The sequence below is a fragment of the Ornithodoros turicata genome, chromosome 7, assembly GCF_037126465.1.
Source record: "Ornithodoros turicata isolate Travis chromosome 7, ASM3712646v1, whole genome shotgun sequence".
Taxonomy (NCBI): domain Eukaryota; kingdom Metazoa; phylum Arthropoda; class Arachnida; order Ixodida; family Argasidae; genus Ornithodoros; species Ornithodoros turicata.
This window is the reverse complement of record NC_088207.1, coordinates 45,357,628-45,374,686: the sequence shown is the minus strand read 5'-3', so window position 1 is coordinate 45,374,686 and position 17,059 is coordinate 45,357,628. Positions and strand designations below refer to the sequence as shown.

The following is a 17,059-nucleotide window of genomic DNA, read 5'->3' as shown; positions in this document are numbered from 1 at the left end:
TCTCACGCATTCTCACGCTTCTTTCTGTATCGTGTACTAGTTGTAAAACGAATATTGCAGAAAGTGACATGACTAAATTCATTTTTTATTTTTCTAGTATATATTCGCGAGCATACAGTAAACGCGGTATCTCCTGCATTTTTGGTGAATATTGTAGCGCCACTGGCGCCACTGCTTTGCCTCCGAGATCGGTGTTGACGTGTGGAGCAGGCTTGGGCTTGGGCACACGAAGCATGGTGATGTCGTTGAATGAATGAAACTTGCCGTAATGCTACGAAAACTTAAGTGATAAGACTGCATAAGAGTGCCAATGATATTGTTTTATTCCAAACTTGCATTCGTTCGCTGACCTCTCGGGCGCTAGTAGGTGAAAAATGAGCGAAAATATTGTGAGTGACTGTGGTGATCACCGAACTGCTGAAGAGGAGGACGTTGTCACACCGTGGAGCGTGGTCAGTGCTTCAAACACGGGTATTGACTACGAGAAGCTCATTGGTAAGAACGTTTCACATGTTGAACATACTTTCTGAACAGTCCTGTAGGATAGTAGTCTTGGAATTGGCAATGCTAATTAACAGGCATCTACAGCTGTTGAAACGCACCCTGCTCATGTCTGTTCATCACTTTTGTATCTTGATATGGATTACTATTTTTCAGTAAAATTTGGTTCTTCAAAGCTTACCCAAGATTTAGTCGACCGAGTCGAGAGCATAACTGGAAAAAAGGCACATCATTTCCTTCGCCGTGGAGTTTTTGTTTCCCATAGGTATGGCCTATTTCCGATCGGTCCTCACGTACTAGCTAATGTGAGCTGTGCTATTTGTTTTCAGAGAATTTAATGAGATCCTGAATACTTATGAAAAGAAGAAACCATTTTACCTCTACACAGGAAGAGGCCCATCGTCTGAAGCACTGCACGTCGGTCATTTGATCCCATTCATCTTTTCGAAGTAAGTTCAGTACACTTTTGCTGCAAGCTCGGTATTCTATCTCTAGAAGATGTTTCACACAGCACGTTTTGGAGCCGGTCACATACAATGAGCTTCATCATATTACACAGTAATTTTAAATTTTCTCCCTCTTATACTGCCTCTATCTCATCAGGTGGCTGCAAGATGCTTTTGATGTGCCACTTGTCATTCAGCTAACAGATGACGAAAAGTTCCTTTGGAAAGACCTCACAGTGGAAGATGCACAGAAAATGGCGCACGAAAACATTCGCGACATTATTGCGTGTGGCTTCGACCCAGCTAAAACCTTCATTTTTACTGACTTTGAATTTGTTGGGTAAGCATAATAACCTTTCTAAGTTCGAGTTTTTCATCCCTTTGTAGCATGTCGCCATAAAAAAACATGAGTGAAAAGGCAGTTTTCAGTGTACAATCACAAGACCACATGCCTTGTGCTCTGGTCCTGTGGTTCATGCTCGCCTGCTTGCTTTACTAATGCATTCAAACTGGACCTGGCTTGTTTTGATTTTGCAGGCAATGCCCTGAATTCTACAAAAATATTGTGCGGGTTCGACGTAGTGTGACATTCAACCAGGTGAAAGGCATTTTTGGCTTTGGAGACAGTGATTCAATTGGCAAGATAAGCTTCCCAGCAGTACAAGCTGCACCTGCCTTTCCAACGTCGTTCCCTTTTATATTTGGGAACCGGAAAGATGTGGCTTGCCTGATCCCTTGCGGCATTGATCAGGCAAGTGTATTTTTGTGATGCTCCTCTGTAGTATCACCTTACGCATACGTACATCAGTGGAGTCACTGAGTGTCATAGTACACCTGACAGCTTACTGTGAGCGACAACACGCACCACAGCGTGACACGGCACAGATGGGAACGTGTAGGGTTGACAACTACGATGATAAAGCCCCACAAAAGTAACTTTTATTAGTGATTGTAGTACAAGGCAAGTGTCTTCCTTGTGCGACGTAAAGCAGCGTTGATGTCAACACTGTACTAAGCTTGTCCGTGGAATGTTCAGGCAGTTCAGGTGCATAATAATGATCGTAATCATCATAAAATGTTGCTTTACTGTGATGTTGCTTCATTCATTTTCTGTTCCTTTGCCTCAAACTGCTTCTCTATGGTTGTGTGAATCTTGATTTCAATTATTTTATATCGCAGGACCCCTACTTCAGGATGACCCGTGATGTGGCACCACGACTGGGATTCCAGAAGCCTGCTTTGATCCACTCTGTGTTTTTCCCTGCTTTGCAGGGTGCTGGCAGCAAAATGAGTGCCAGTGACCCAACTTCTTCAATATTTCTCACTGACAGTCCTGCACAAATTAAGAATAAGGTAATGGACTAATGTTGTCTGTCGTAATAATGTACACTACAGTCATCACATAAGGGACCCCTCAGCGTCCTGTATGTGCTTCTATTCTCGGCTTTCTTATCTGCTTGCCCATGACACTCATGTTATTCTGTGTAAAGAAGTGAAGTGAGAGTAGAGATAGGGTGCAGGCAAGGCTGGTACTTCATCATGATATCGGAAAACTGGGAGGCACTGACAGAAAAAAAAGGAGAACACAATATCTGTGTGTGTGTTGTAGCTTTTTTTTTTTTTTGTTCATGCCTCTCTGGTTCCCTACACCATAAAGAAGTGAAATATTTAGTCTTGTAATGCACAGTACTTCACAGAGAGCCACCAGAGACACCAAAAGTAGTTTGGAAGTCTCATTCAGGGAACATGTTTTCTGTGCTCGATCTCCTAGAGCTTATTGTTTAGCTCATGTGCACTTTTTTCCCTTCTTTTTTGAGGAAACAGCAAATGCAGACAGAGAGGTGTAGACCTTGTATATTGCCAAATTAATCATCATCAATTTAGTTAAAATATGCACATTAAATAACAGAGCAGAAAGACCTGTACACCAATGCTATGTTATGGTCTCAAGGTACAGTGCTGGAAAAAAAGGTTCACAGAACAGCATCATTTGAAGCCTGTGGACTACTCTCATCCTATTAACATCATTAAAGCCCCCAAGAACTTCGACTGGTCCACCTCTCTGGAGAGGTGCACGTGCCCACTTTTATCCATTGCAGAGGAGAAAACAACTGCTCTCCTATGTTCCGTAAACTTTCATCCAGCGCTGTACCATTGCAAATGTGAGAGTCAAAATCAGGTGATAGCCATATGGTAGAGGATAAGGCATCCATCATAGAAAGGTGCTCTCTATTGGTGTGTAATTAAGATGTCCTACCAGGGTCTTGCCTTCCTCTTGACCTGCTGCAGACTTGAAGGATGAAAGGGAAATAAACAACACCCCTTGTAACAGAAAAAACATGTTACATTCTGCTGCGTGTTCTCACAGTGTGTATGACGTGTAAAACAATGCCCTTCCTCGACTTCCATAACAGCTTCGAACATGTAAGCGCACCTTGCAATCACGTTTTGCCAACATTGAGTTGAACGAAAGACTTGCACATTTCTTTAATTTTGTTGCAATATACTGTTGTAGTACATTATGACAATGCATACTGGTCAATGCATGGTTTGTTGCCTGTGTATCATGAAAAATGGTGAGCCGGTGTCATATGAAGCATGGCATTTACTTGCGTTTGCTAAGCTATTTCAAATTGTGCTGCGTTTCATAAAAACACTTTGCCTCATTACTTTTATTTATATAGTGCTTATTTTGCTGTTGTGTGTCATACCATGGGCTGAACCTGTGGTTTTGATTTTGTGCAGATTAATAAGTACGCATTCTCTGGGGGAGGTGCAACAGTAGAGGAGCACAGGGAGAAAGGAGGCAATTGCGATGTTGACATATCCTACCAGTATCTCCGCTTCTTTCTTGAAGACGACGAGCGCCTGGAGCAGATAAGAAAAGTGAGTGCCTAATATTTGTGCACAATTGGGGAGAAGCAAAATTTCTTATTCATGCACATGTTCTAACAATGTGCGTATAGTAATAAGATGATGACAAGGGTGCAGCTCCATTAAATAATCATCATCCTGATGGTGTGCTGGCATCTATCACGTGGTGGTGATGCATAATTAAGCAGCTTCCAGCTCACCTGGTGTGTTCTTACCTGCTTTTACGGAGCCATTAAACCCAATGCTGATGCCCATCAGACCTAATGATGGCGAAACAGAGATGCTGAAGAAGCCTAGACACGAAGACAGCTGGTGTAAATGCAAAAGTTGAGAGCCTGGTGCACTTCAACAACACTGACAGCAGCATGTGCTGTTGGGGGTCAGGATGTGGAGCAGGAGACTACTTCTAGCAGAGCCTGAATAATGTACATTTTGCTCATAGCCCTGCCGTTTTGGGATTCACGGTAGACATGGGTTCAAAGTCCCTGGCTGTGGAGCACCCCAATGATCATCACCAAAATGAAGTTGTTATTGGTTTTTGTTCAATTTGCTCTCATGCTTTCTTAACTATACACTGTCACATAAATGTGTAAAATCTCAGCCTTCCATGTTTTCCCCCTCTATGTCATGCAAATTCTTGGGTTTGCAGTAACCGTGAAGTGGGTTTTGTTTTCTAGGACTACACAAGTGGAGAGTTGCTAACAGGATTCCTCAAGAAGGAGCTCATAGGTGTTCTCCAAAAATTGATTGCAGATCATCAAGCAGCAAGGGCAAATGTGACAGATGAGGTTGTTAAGCAGTTCACAACGCCAAGGCCATTACAAGTTGCCTTGTAATGCAAATCTTGCTTTTCTTAAGCATCATGTTCCTCTCCACTACATCATATTTATTTTTTGACTTGGCATGATTTGAATAAAGCACAATGGCAGAGACCTCTTTTTGGGAAGTGAAAGGTTTTTTTTTCTTTTTCCTTGCCTTTTTACTACAAATGTTCCTGTGCCAGAAAACTGGAGGTACTGAAATGCAGCTTTTCACAATATATATTACAGTATAATAATATATATACAGTACATATAATATTCCTCCTCACACTAAATACTGTAATCATACTTTTATTTGTGATGTATTTGTTTTTGCGAATTTTGCGACCACAACAAATTCACGAAAACTTGTACTCGTGAATAAAGAGGCATAGTGTTGACTACATACACTCTGTCAGTTAAATCATCACAAAACAACAAAAAGTACTAAATATAAATATTCCTTTATTTTCACACTTTTCCTATGTTCTTGGAGTCAGTCCGGCTTGCATAAAGCCTGAATAGCGAAGCAATGACACAGCCGTGGTTTCATCCGGTGGCGGTGGAAGTAGTAGTCGTCGTGACGCTGACGCATGTATGTACCGGATGACAAAGGTCTCCATCTCCCTTAGATGTGTTCTACTACAACTGACCTTTGGTTGGCTTGTAGCTCACCGAGAAAACACAAAATTTTCCCCTGATCCCTCTGTTGTTATCTGGTGACCGCATTGGTCTTCCTGGTCCACCATTCTCACTGATCAGAAAACCGGTTGTTGTGGGTCACAGACATGTCATGTAGCAAGCACTTTTGAAATCGACGGGAAAATCCCTTGAAAACGTGCCGACTGGACGCCTAACACAGCTGGGAGCCCGCGAAAGGAAGCTGCGCTGGAACCGCAAAATTAAATACATGTGAATAACTTTGCAAACGACTGCATGAGCGATTTGTAAAAATTAATACATCGCAATTAAAAATAAGTTTACAGTTTGTGTTCCATGGCAGTTTGCTCTTTTCTTTTTTTTTTCAGTTTTATGTTGGACAACTATCATGGGAACCACTGCAGTCATTGGTCTGGCAATTACTTTTCCCCCACAGAATGGTTCTGCAACAAGCGCCCAACCTTTTGCAACACAGTTTACACCCTTTCAGATTGCTGTCTGATGTTCACATATTTCTGCACGAACAAATTAGAATGGTGCTGGAACTGGAACACTGGAATGGTTCTGTAACCAGTGGCGTAGTAGTGTAGTAACCAAGCTAGTTCCCAGTCACTGAGACCGGGTAATGGGTTTTCGGGTTAACTGAGTCACAGATAAGCGAGATATGTCTGTATTTGCATGGGTGCCACTGACCCATTTGTTGCAAGCCCCCTTGGTCAAGCGCGAGGTTAAAGGGACATAGGCCTGTACTTCTCTCATAACACAGTTTGTTATAAAAAGGAAATTTGAAAGGAAAAGAAATTTCCATTCTGAAAGGAAAGGAAGTTTGCTATTACACTGCAAGCATGAAGGTGCTTCGTGCACCAACTGCCAACCAAACACCAACAAACGGGATCGGGGGGGGGGGGGGGGTTGAAGCCCCACCGAAACCATGCCTTTAGTTGTGCATTTGGCAGGGGGACACGAGGGTGAAATCTTCCTCCGCCATGTAAAATTCAGACAGAACCCCTCCGGGAATATTTTTCTGGTTACACTACTGTTCATGAAATTGTGGACGATAAGTCTAACTGGGTACGTAGCGTTCTACGAAGTGATCGATGAACATTTCGCCATCCTTGTTCCGTTCTTTCGTTCTCATGGAGCTATCATAGTTCCGGTTTCACGCAGCCTCGATACCACTGCCACTGCCTAATTCTTTAAAGTTCGTACGAGATTCCTTTTACAAACAAACAGCACTAGAGCTTATAACATTTGTGTTCTTCTACAAACACGACAAGGACTACGGTATCCGTCTGAAAGTCAGATCTGATGTAATCATCCAGAAACCCTGCCACCAGCTTGTTGCAGACGACATGCTGGACGAACAGCGGAACAATGCAGACGACAGCACGTTCCGCTCTTCGTGTGCACGCGACTATATAGCGACTGGTGAGCGTCACAGATTTTCAATTGTTGCCTAAATGATTTAACTTATGTGTAATATATGTGACCTAATGTCGGCGTTCTTGTACTACTCGACTGACGGACCAGCTACTTTCCGTATTAGTTGGTCTCTAGCTATTTGCATGTAACGTGTTTGTATTTAGGGTTAAGGATAAGGAGCCCAATGATCACATCAGTAGCAAAAATATCCTCTAGTGCTAGTTGTACTGTCTTCCATGAGGTACTCCTTATTGTTCTGCAGTCAAGCGAGTTCGCGGAACGCACGACTAATGGCCTAGAAGTCAACACTAACGAATCGAAGCTCAGGATGAGCATCCATCCGCTCTCTTCGTGCTCATTACAAAAAGAAAAAAAAAAAAAAAAGAAGAGGAACTGCACCGATTCAAGCGATCTTATGGTCCTTCACTATCCCTAGCAGTTCGGTTCCCCCTAAGTATCATGGTCAGACACTCTGTGCTATCGAGAGACATTTCCTAAATTCCCCCGAAAAAAATTGAACCGCTCTCGATTTTCGTAAGGTCAAAGTTTACAAGCAACCTCACTGCAAAGGAAGGAGTAGAGAGAACCGACTTTTCCAGTTCAGCAGGAACGTGAGTAGAGGCCTCGAATATGAAGTACGGTACGAACAATGTGCCAAAACTAATTTCTTTCTCCAGGTTCAATCTTTCATTCGTCGAAGGGGCCGAAATTGCGACGCTATTTCTTACATGTTGGCAATTTTTAGAAAAATACCGCAATACCGTTGCCAGTAGTGAACAATTTTATACATAAGGTCGCTTTCAGAAGCAGCAGTATAGACCATACGTTTTATATCCTTGAATATACATAAAGTGGGCTACTGTATTCGTTCGAAATGCAGAAATACTACATCGGATCCTGTCGCAGACGACGGTACATCGCAGACGACACATTTCGTTCTTCGTGCCCCGGCGGCTTATGGCACGTGAGTTTCACAAATTTTTTTGTTGGTGTTCAAAAGATTTTTCAAACAACAAATGGTTTGTTGTTCAAATGATTATTTCTGGAATTTGTGTCTCACCACTGTTTCACCGACTGATCGAGCTGACCGACTGACACAGCTTAGCGTTTATTACTTAGTTTAGGTTTTAGATTTAGATTAAAATTTTAGCAGGTAGCAGGTTGTCGTACTCGTAATTAATATTACAGATAGGTATAGATGGATTATATTAAAAAAAAAACGCCTATAGCACGGTTTGTTCTCTTGCACCACCAACGCTCCGTTCGTCGGTGAACGAAAAACGTGTTACCAGCCATTGGCCGTTATGTATCAGCTAGGTACGAACCGCGTACTGCGTAAGGCGGCGTGTTTCATGCAGGGTATATAGGACTACGTGCCAAAATCGGTTTTCACGTCTTCTCAGACACGCGCTTTGCGCTGTGCCCGGAGTTTCACAGACCAAGATACGGAACATTTGGGCCGTGGACGACAACGATCATGTGTGGGAACGTTCAGCAACATCGACTCGGGTGTTCGTAAGTGCGCAGCTCTCGCTTCGTCCACTTTCAGTCATCTGTATACTTATCCTTCGATTTCTCTGTTGGATGACAGTACTTGTTTCCATAATCCCTAAGTGCATTCATTTATTATCATGTGTGGTAATCGAGTGTTCAGCACTGTTAATTTGCAGGCTGCTCACGGGTGTTGGTAAGCGTGCTGTATATTGTCCATTTTAAATTCTGTTGTTAGGGTTCCCTGGCTGGCTGGCACTATTTCATGTGTTCCTGTTGTTCTGCTTCATGTGTGCAGTGTATATCTATCATGTTTGCTAATCGTGTGTTCAGCACTGTTAATTCGCAAATTGCTCTCGCCCGTTGGTAAGTGCGCGCTGCTTGCTTCACCCCTTTCCAATTAACGGTTCAGTTATCGTTCGATATCTTTGGCTGGCTGGCATTTCTTAACGTGTTCTTCAATGTGTTTTTGGTTGCTCTGCTCCCTGTGTGCATTGATTATTTGTCATGTGTGCTAATTGAGTGTTCAGCACTGCTAATTCGTAGGTTGCTCTCGTACGTCGGTAAGTGTGCGGTGCCTGCTTCATCCTCTTTCAGTTATAACTTTAGTTATGGTTAGGTTTTTCTGTCTGACTGGCATTTAATTGTTCATGTGTGTTCTTCAATGTGCTTTTGGTTGTTCTGCTCCCTGTGTGCATTGATTATTTGTCGTGAGTGCTAATTGGGTGTTCAGCACTGCTAATTAGTAGGATGCTCTCGGACGTTGGTAAGTGTGCGGTGCTTTCTTCCTTCAATTCTTCAATTATCTGTTTAGTTATTGTCGAATTTCTCTGGCTGGCTGACACTTTTTCATAACTTCTGTTATGCTGCTTCCTCTGTGTGTTGTTTGCTTATAATGTTTGATAAAATAGTATTCAGCACTGTTATTTCGCAAGGCTGCTCACGGATGTTTGTAAGTGTGACGAATTGGCTTTGTCCATTTTAAATTTTATCTTTATAATGTTCTGCCTCACCTGCCCGTTTTTATGTGTACTTGTGTTTGTGCTTTCTGTGTGGATTCAATGGGTCTCATGTGGGCTAATCTGGTGTTCAGCGCTGTTAATTCGCAGGTTGTGCTCGGACGTTGGTAAGTGTACGGTACTTATTTCATCTACTTTCACTTGTCTGTGTAGTTATTGTTAGATGTTTCTCTGGCCGTCTGGCATTTTTCATGTCCTGCTCTTGCTCTGTTTCCTGTGTGCTTCGATTATTTACCATGTGTGCTAATTGAATGTTCAGGGCTGCTAATTCACGGATTCCTATCGGACGTTGGTAAGTGCGTGGTACCTGTTTCATCAACTTCCATTATCTGCTTAGTTATAGGTATATACCTCTGGCTGGCTGGCAGGCATTTGTTAATGTGTTCTTGGTTGTTCTGCTTCCTGTGTGCATTGATTATTTGTCATGTGTGCTAATTGTGTGTTCAGCACCGCCAATTCGTAGGTCGCTCTCGGACATTGGTAAGTGTGCGGTGCGTGCTTCATCCTCTTTCAATTATCTGTTTAGTTATCATTAGAATTCTCTGGCTTGCTGGCATTTGTTCGTGCGTTCTTCAATGTGTTATTTTTTGTTCTGATTCCTGTGTGCATTGATTATTTGTCATGTGTGCTAATTGTGTGTTCAGCACCGCCAATTCATAGGTTGCTCTCGGACATTGGTAAGTGTGAGGTGCGCGCTTCATCCTCTTTCAATTATCTGTTTAGTTATCATTAGAATTCTCTGGCTGGCTGGCATTTGTTCCTGTGTTCTTCAATGTGTTCTTGGTTGTTCTGCTTCCTGTGTGTATTGATTATTTGTCATGTGTGCTAATTGTGTGTTCAGCACCGCCAATTCGAAGGTTGCTCTCGGACATTGGTAAGTGTGAGGTGCGTGCTTCATCCTCTTTCAATTATCTGTTTAGTTATCATTAGAATTCTCTGGCTGGCTGGCATTTGTTCATGTGTTCTTCAATGTGTTCTTGGTTGTTCTGCTTCCTGTGTGCATTGATTATTTGTCATGTGTGCTAATTCTGTGTTCAGCACCGCCAATTCGTAGGTTGCTCTCGGACATTGGTAAGTGTGAGGTGCGTGCTTCATCCTCTTTCAATTATCTGTTTAGTTATCATTAGAATTCTCTGGCTGGCTGGCATTTGTTCATGTGTTCTTCAATGTGTTCTTGGTTGTTCTGCTTCCTGTGTGCATTGATTATTTGTCATGTGTGCTAATTGTGTGTTCAGCACCGCCAATTCGTAGGTTGCTCTCGGACATTGGTAAGTGTGAGGTGCGTGCTTCATCCTCTTTCAATTACCTGTTTAGTTATCATTAGAATTCTCTGGCTGGCTGGCATTTGTTCGTGCGTTCTTCAATGTGTTCTTGGTTGTTCTGCTTCCTGTGTGCATTGATTATTTGTCATATGTGCTAATTGTGTGTTCAGCACCGCCAATTCGTAGGTTGCTCTCGGACATTGGTAAGTGTGAGGTGCGTGCTTCATCCTCTTTCAATTATCTGTTTAGTTATCATTATAATTCTTTGCCTGGCTTTCATTTGTTCATGTGTTCTTCAATGTGTTCTTGGTTGTTCTGCTTCCTGTGTGCATTGATTATTTGTCATGTGTGCTAATTGCGTGTTCAGCACCGCCAATTCGTAGGTTGCTCTCGGACATTGGTAAGTGTGAGGTGCGTGCTTCATCCTCTTTCAATTATCTGTTTAGTTATCATTAGAATTCTCTGGCTGGCTGGCATTTGTTCATGTGTTCTTGGTTGTTCTGCTTCCTGCGTGCATTGATTATTTGTCATGTGTTGTAATTGAGTGTTCAGCACTGCTACTTCGTAGGTAAGTGTGCGGTGCTGCTTCATCTTCTTTCAATTATCTGTTTAGCTATCGTCAAATTCATCTGGTTGGCTGACACTTTTTCATGTGCCCTTGTAATTCTGCTTCCTGTGTGTATGGGTTGGTGCTGGTTGGCAATATAGCGTTCAGCCCTCTTAATTCGCAGGCTACTCACGGATGTTTGTAAGTGTAATGTATTTGCTTTGTCTGTTTTCAATTTTATCTTTAGACTGCCCTGGCTTTGGCTTCACCCTCTTTCAATTATCTGTTTAGTTGTCTGGCTAATTGAGCTTTCAGCACTGTCAATTCGAAGGGGTTCTCTCGGACGTTGGTAAGTGTGCGGCGCCTGCTTCATCCTATTCTATTATCTGTTATTCGGTCTGAACGTCCCCGTGGACTAAATGGGAAACCGAATTCTTACTTTATATGTCCCCGTAGCGAAGGAGGGAGAGGAGGCAACAAGCAGGCCTCCTGTATCTAGGTGTGGCGTTTGCCTGAACTCAGCTTTGAAGAGCTACGAAGTCTGAAGTTTGATCAACTGTAACACTAACTCGTTTATTATACATACTATTCTCATGAGCCATTTGAAACAACTTTGAAAAGACAGTAGATACCTACCTATGTAGCACCTTCGGAGGAGCCTGGAGAACGAGGATGTTCGCAGTCTTTTATGTTACAAATGCAATGGTTTTTGGCCACTTCGACCTATGTCCGCGTAAACACATCTGGATCATGCTTCTCCTCTACAACGCCATCCAATGGAGCCATCCTCCTTTGCTTTTTATACATGTCTGTGTGTAATACTATGGTAAATAATGTCTCTAGTAATGGTGCAATGTATACGTAGCCACGGAATCGAAAATCCCTTTTCAACACGTTACCCACAACCACTGTATACCCCAGCAATGTCCCTGTAGCACTATCCCTGTAAGGCGTCGGGAGCTGACACCGTACACCATATTTCCTCATGTATTCGTGTAACCTGGTGGGGGCGTAGACATAGCGCTTTCCTGGTTCAACTGTCTTTGAACTGTCGTCTTTCCTGCTTCCTTTGGAACCGTTATAAACGGACCCGACTTATGAATTGGTGACTTGTATGGTTCGCGTAAGCTATATTCTAGATAGATAACCTCGAGCTCGTTTTGAAATTAATGGTGAAAGATCGAAGTCACTGAAGTTACACTGAAGTTACATCAATTGTCTCGTTTTGAAACTTGATGTCGGCCTACGGTACGATGTTCAAGTCTAACAATTTGTCGTGTGTTTAGAGCGCAACACCCACACGGAGACTTGTGCCTTGTTGGGTTCTTCAAATATGCCTGTTCATAGCCACTACGCTCTTGTAGTCTTTTAGAAATTTGTAGTATAAGCTGTCTACAGACCTGTGCAGTCTCCAAGTTGGTTGATGCGTTTGCGACGCGCGAACCTCTAGGGCCTCCACGAGATCAGTCACAAATTCTTAAGATCATGTAGCGCCGCATGCAATTATTTAGTTTACGTGAAATATGTCTTTGCTGATAGATTAAAATGATTTCTGGTGATTGATGCTGATATATTTCTGATGTGGGCCTTAGAAACGTTTCTGTAGCGTTCGGAATAGTATTACTAAAAGTGGCATTTCTTGCTTCGTTCACTTTTCTGATCACTCATAAAGTATCTCAAACGACGGTTCTGATCTCATTAGGCACTAGAAAAATATATATATCTAAAATCGAGACATCCAGCGATATTTCGTCTACGTTGAGTCATCTACTACTCCCTACATAATTTTTTGTCAGGTATGGCTATCTTCTTGTCGAGCGTGGTTAGAGGAACGCGGGCGAAGGTTGGTCCTCTTATCGCCCACCCGGCTGCTTAATTGTACCCGGCCTTACGTTATGGAAACTTTGGATAAATTTTCCATAATTACTAGCGCTACATTCTAAGAAATAAAGGAGTCATTTCACTCAATTTGGGGGGGGGGGGGGGTAAATGCGCCGCCAGAACGATTAGTCCATTTTGGGACTAAATGCACGAGGTTTATGCGGAGTTCAGGGGATTATTTGCGGTGCTGGGGACTTAATTTCGTGGTCAGGGGACTAAGATTGGGAGTAATTTCAATCTGGGGCAATAAAGACTCTAATAACTGCTCCTGTTCTTCTTAGAGTGCAGGAATATCTTACACACACACATTGCTCCGCGTATTTTTTTTTTTTTCGTGCTTTTTGATTTTTTCGTGATTTTTTCCTTGCTCCGTCGCTATACTGTGGTCACTTCGAGATCCAACCACAGTCGACCTCTTCGTACATATACATACTTAAGACTCCATCTGAAAATATGTGCATCCCTTATGACATATACAGGTCTCTGCATCTCGGCACTCAACCACGTAAGTCCCTGCAGCTAATGTCTGAAGCACGGAAACCTCACGACTGTTCATTGCCGAACTTTTGCGACACAATGGCAAGCGGACCAACAGTTCCTGGCTTGAAGGAGTCCTGGTTCTCGTGCACCCTGGACGGTAACAAAATGGGACCGTGTCCCCCTCGCTGTGCAGTTTCGTACAGTTGCTTTTGCATCACTGCGAGGGACACTTTGTTTGCCCGAAGCAGGTCGGACATGCAGATGAGTTCTCCGGAATGTCCCCGTTCGTCGTCCGAGTCGTAGGTGGAGTCTGCGTCGCTGCCGGCACCAGCAGAAGTGGACGTAGGCCTTTTTCCGCACGCGGCAGCCGCTGCACGGGCTTGATCGCGCAGGTGAGCTGGGGTGAGGGCGTTTCGACGGAACCTGCTGTTGATGGAGAAGAGATGATTGATTGATTGATTGATTTGGCTGTGAATGAGTAATTCGTCACATACAAAAAACCTCGTTCACTTCAGAGTTCGTTTCGTAGACGAACATCCTTTTTTGTTCTGCATACTCGACTGAAAGGTGTCATAACGCTGTTGAAAAAATGTGTTCGCAACACACTCACCGGGAACAGTGTTTTAAATGGAATATACCCCCGTGAAATGGTGCTTTCTCTGAAATATGCCATTTGAAATGATGTTTTCTGTGGTACATATACAGGTTGGGTGCAGATAAAGTAGCCCCACATTTTCGTACATAGCGCGTTCCCTGCATACCGTTCGAACTTCCGGCGGCTGCGCACGACGATGCATTCACACGATAGAAACATTAAAAAAAAAAAAAGCTTGGTAATCAAACTCCGCACAATAAGCACGTTAGCCACGCAAACTTTGTTCTCCATGCATTTCCAATGTGTCATGGCGGTCTCAGCATAGTTGCGTTTAGCCACCGCTAGGGGTGCCACCGCTGGTTTCTCCACCGGTGCACACACACTCTGAGCACAACCGCGGAAAGACCGCCATATTGTCATTGGTGCAGGCAATTCGGGGTGCTCAGAGAGCCAAGTTTTCGTGGCTAACGTTGTTATTGCGTAGGGTTTCATTGTCACGTTTTTTTTTCTTCGTTTTCATCATACAAATGTGTCATCCCGCGCCATCAGAAGTTCATGCGGTAAGCAGGGAACGCTGTACGTGTATAAATGTGGGGCTACTTTATCTGCACCCACTTTATCTGTACTATTTAGAATGGTATTCTGCAAAACACCCTTCTGTGAAATTTGCAGCACAAAGATGTAGGGCAAGACACTTAAACCCGAAAAGTGTATAGAAATTGTACTCTGGCAAATTGTAATTTTGAAGAGCTTCGTTCATCTTTGATTAGAACCTCAGTTCGCGAAACGACGAAACTTCGGTCGCTTGGAAGACTGGCGTTCTGGGTGCCTGCCTCCTAAGGCAAAAAAAAAAAAAAAAAAAAAGAAAAAGAAGAAAGAAAGAAAAAGCAAAACGGGTGCCTGCAATGAGAGACTTTGGGGATTTCCGCTGATTCGGAGATCAAACTTTTTTTTTTTTTTTCCGCGTGAGCACACAAATACTGAGAAAGCTCTGTCTTTCCTGCGTCCGGCTTACGAGCATCGGAAGGGGCTTTATAACAGCTCGCTTCGCGCGTTGAGGACAATCGCGCTTTCTTGAGAACGCATGGCAGTGATCGTTGCGGTTACGGCGATACAGCCAATATCGCCCTGCGTTATATGGGAGGATACCCTATCAAAGTTATCAGACAATATGCGGGGGTTCTCTTTTTGCTTCTTCTTCTTCTTGTTCGATCATGTTAGTGGGATCTCGTCTGGCACATTTTTGTGACTGCTTTGACTTTTCGTTTTTCGGTGGCTTTTTTTTTTTTTCTCGATAAAGATCCCGTGCTGTCCTTAAAGGGAGACTTCGGAACGATCTTTGAAAAAAATTGCTGCCCGACGCTTTTGGTACACATTGGCCCCCAAATACCGTCTATGGGCATGGTTTCTATCTTACCCGATGTATTATGCGGAAATATCAATTAATCAATACCGAAACCACAGTCGGGGGAGGAGGCGGCCAAAACTTCCCTTTCCCAAAGCATCCGCACGAAGCCGACGTATGACGTCACCGAGTACGCACCGGGCAGCAGAAGGGCAAAAATACGCGTACCAAAAATAAAAAAATAAATAAAAAGGTGAACATTGTACCGAACACAAACCAACACCTCGATACCTAATGCAGCCCTCGTGTTCATTTTGCAGGAGTAAAGAACTCGCAAATGATGCAATGGAAAACCGAAACCGAAATGGTGTGATGACAAACCAGAGCATCTCCGACGCGGGTGACGTCGCAACGTCCTGACCGTGGTGTCGTCTGTTTGCAGTCGCCGCCGCTTTCGTCCTGTAGCGAGCTCTGTTGCTTCCGCAACAACTAGTTCAACATATTGACCCGACCATTACGTTGTGTTACGTGTTCTCCATTTTATTTTCATTACACCAAACCAACCACTACGTTGTCGATTTCAACGGTACAGAATCGAATATGCTTTAGAAAAAAAAGAAAGAAATGTTTTCTTCCAAAACACGGGCAGGAAAAAAAGAAGCAGTGCCGCGATAAGGCGTCCGGAGACGTGAAGCCCAGTGTTGCTTTCAGAAGCATCTCGCTCTACAGAGGCTTCGTTATAAATTCACGTGAATAATACCTGCACAGTTTTGGAGGGAAATATTTCGTACACATGTTCCTGACAGGTTGAACTTGAGCCAATATCAAATAATGTCCGGCGCGAGCCTTATGCCAAGAGTTGGATAACCTCCTGGATAACAAACTGGTTATGCATGTGTATTGGCGCCTACACGTGACTCCTATCGGAAGTGATATTAAAGTGAAGCCCGTGGGTTATCAGATTTTATTTATTTTGATCGGTCACATCCTATCAGAAGTGCTGAGGATATGTAAACCATCCCGTGAGTGAAAACAGCCTTGTGTTTCTCGCGGGCCGTACGCTGTACAAAGTGTCTCTTCTCTTTTGTTCGTTTCGTTCCAGCGATAACTTTGCGTGTCCCAGGCGAATATTCGTTGCCTCGCCGTACAACGCTGAACAGCCATCCGTGGTCCATTATTCGATTTGTCGTCACCACTTAGAAGCTGGGTTGTGGAAGAGCAAGGCAAGTTCCCAGCCTCTTTGATGTTGTTCTGTAGCGTGCTTGTCGACTGCTCTATTAGGCTGGCTTTCGTGGACGTGAGGGAGGGCGGGCGTGGGCAATTTTTTTTTTGTCGAAATTGTCGGCGAAAATGTTTTTCAACGCGATAGTACCGTTTCCGCTGTTGTTACGAGCTGAAACAGGCTCATTTCAGTCTCACCTCGCGCTCATTCTTCACCCTCGTTTTAGACAATGTTATCGAAATCGGTACCGCCAGTTAAGAAGTAAAAAGACAATAACAAAGACGGTAACAACCAGCTGTTGAGATCTGTTCTCTTTAATGAAGGTTCAGGGCGTGCTACATGAAATATTTGCATAATATTTGCATAAATTTATGAGAATCCGCTAAGGATTCTCATAAATCTTTTGATTGTGAAAGAAAAAATGAGAAAAACTGTTGCTTAACACTGGTGTAACCCTCACAAAACAAATTAATAGCGAAGTTGAGAGATGGAAGGTTGTCTTAAGACACAAAAG

At 43.3% G+C, this 17,059-nt stretch overlaps 3 protein-coding genes across 3 annotated transcripts in view; 2 read left to right on the top strand and 1 right to left on the bottom strand.

Annotated features, from left to right (window-relative positions):
- Positions 1-193: 193 nt before the first annotated feature.
- On the top strand, positions 194-4,767 carry LOC135401254 (tryptophan--tRNA ligase, cytoplasmic-like). Its single transcript, XM_064633535.1, has 8 exons — positions 194-495; positions 658-766; positions 831-950; positions 1,105-1,287; positions 1,485-1,698; positions 2,127-2,300; positions 3,693-3,833; positions 4,499-4,767. The coding sequence occupies exons 1-8, from the start codon at positions 375-377 to the stop codon at positions 4,655-4,657; spliced, it is 1,221 nt and encodes a 406-aa protein (XP_064489605.1). The 5' UTR covers positions 194-374; the 3' UTR covers positions 4,658-4,767.
- An 8,235-nt stretch (positions 4,768-13,002) lies between these two features.
- LOC135401250 (potassium channel subfamily K member 13-like) overlaps positions 13,003-17,059 on the bottom strand; it is a 118,151-nt gene continuing 114,094 nt past the window's right edge. The window contains exon 5 of the mRNA XM_064633533.1: positions 13,003-13,809. Within this exon, the coding sequence (XP_064489603.1) occupies positions 13,446-13,809 (364 nt within the window). The 3' untranslated portion in view covers positions 13,003-13,445. The remainder of the gene's footprint in view (positions 13,810-17,059) is intronic.
- Positions 16,396-17,059, top strand: part of LOC135401248 (actin-histidine N-methyltransferase-like) — a 187,830-nt gene continuing 187,166 nt past the window's right edge. Inside the window, exon 1 of the mRNA XM_064633531.1 lies at positions 16,396-16,546. The gene's annotated coding sequence lies outside the window, so the exon portion shown is untranslated. The remainder of the gene's footprint in view (positions 16,547-17,059) is intronic.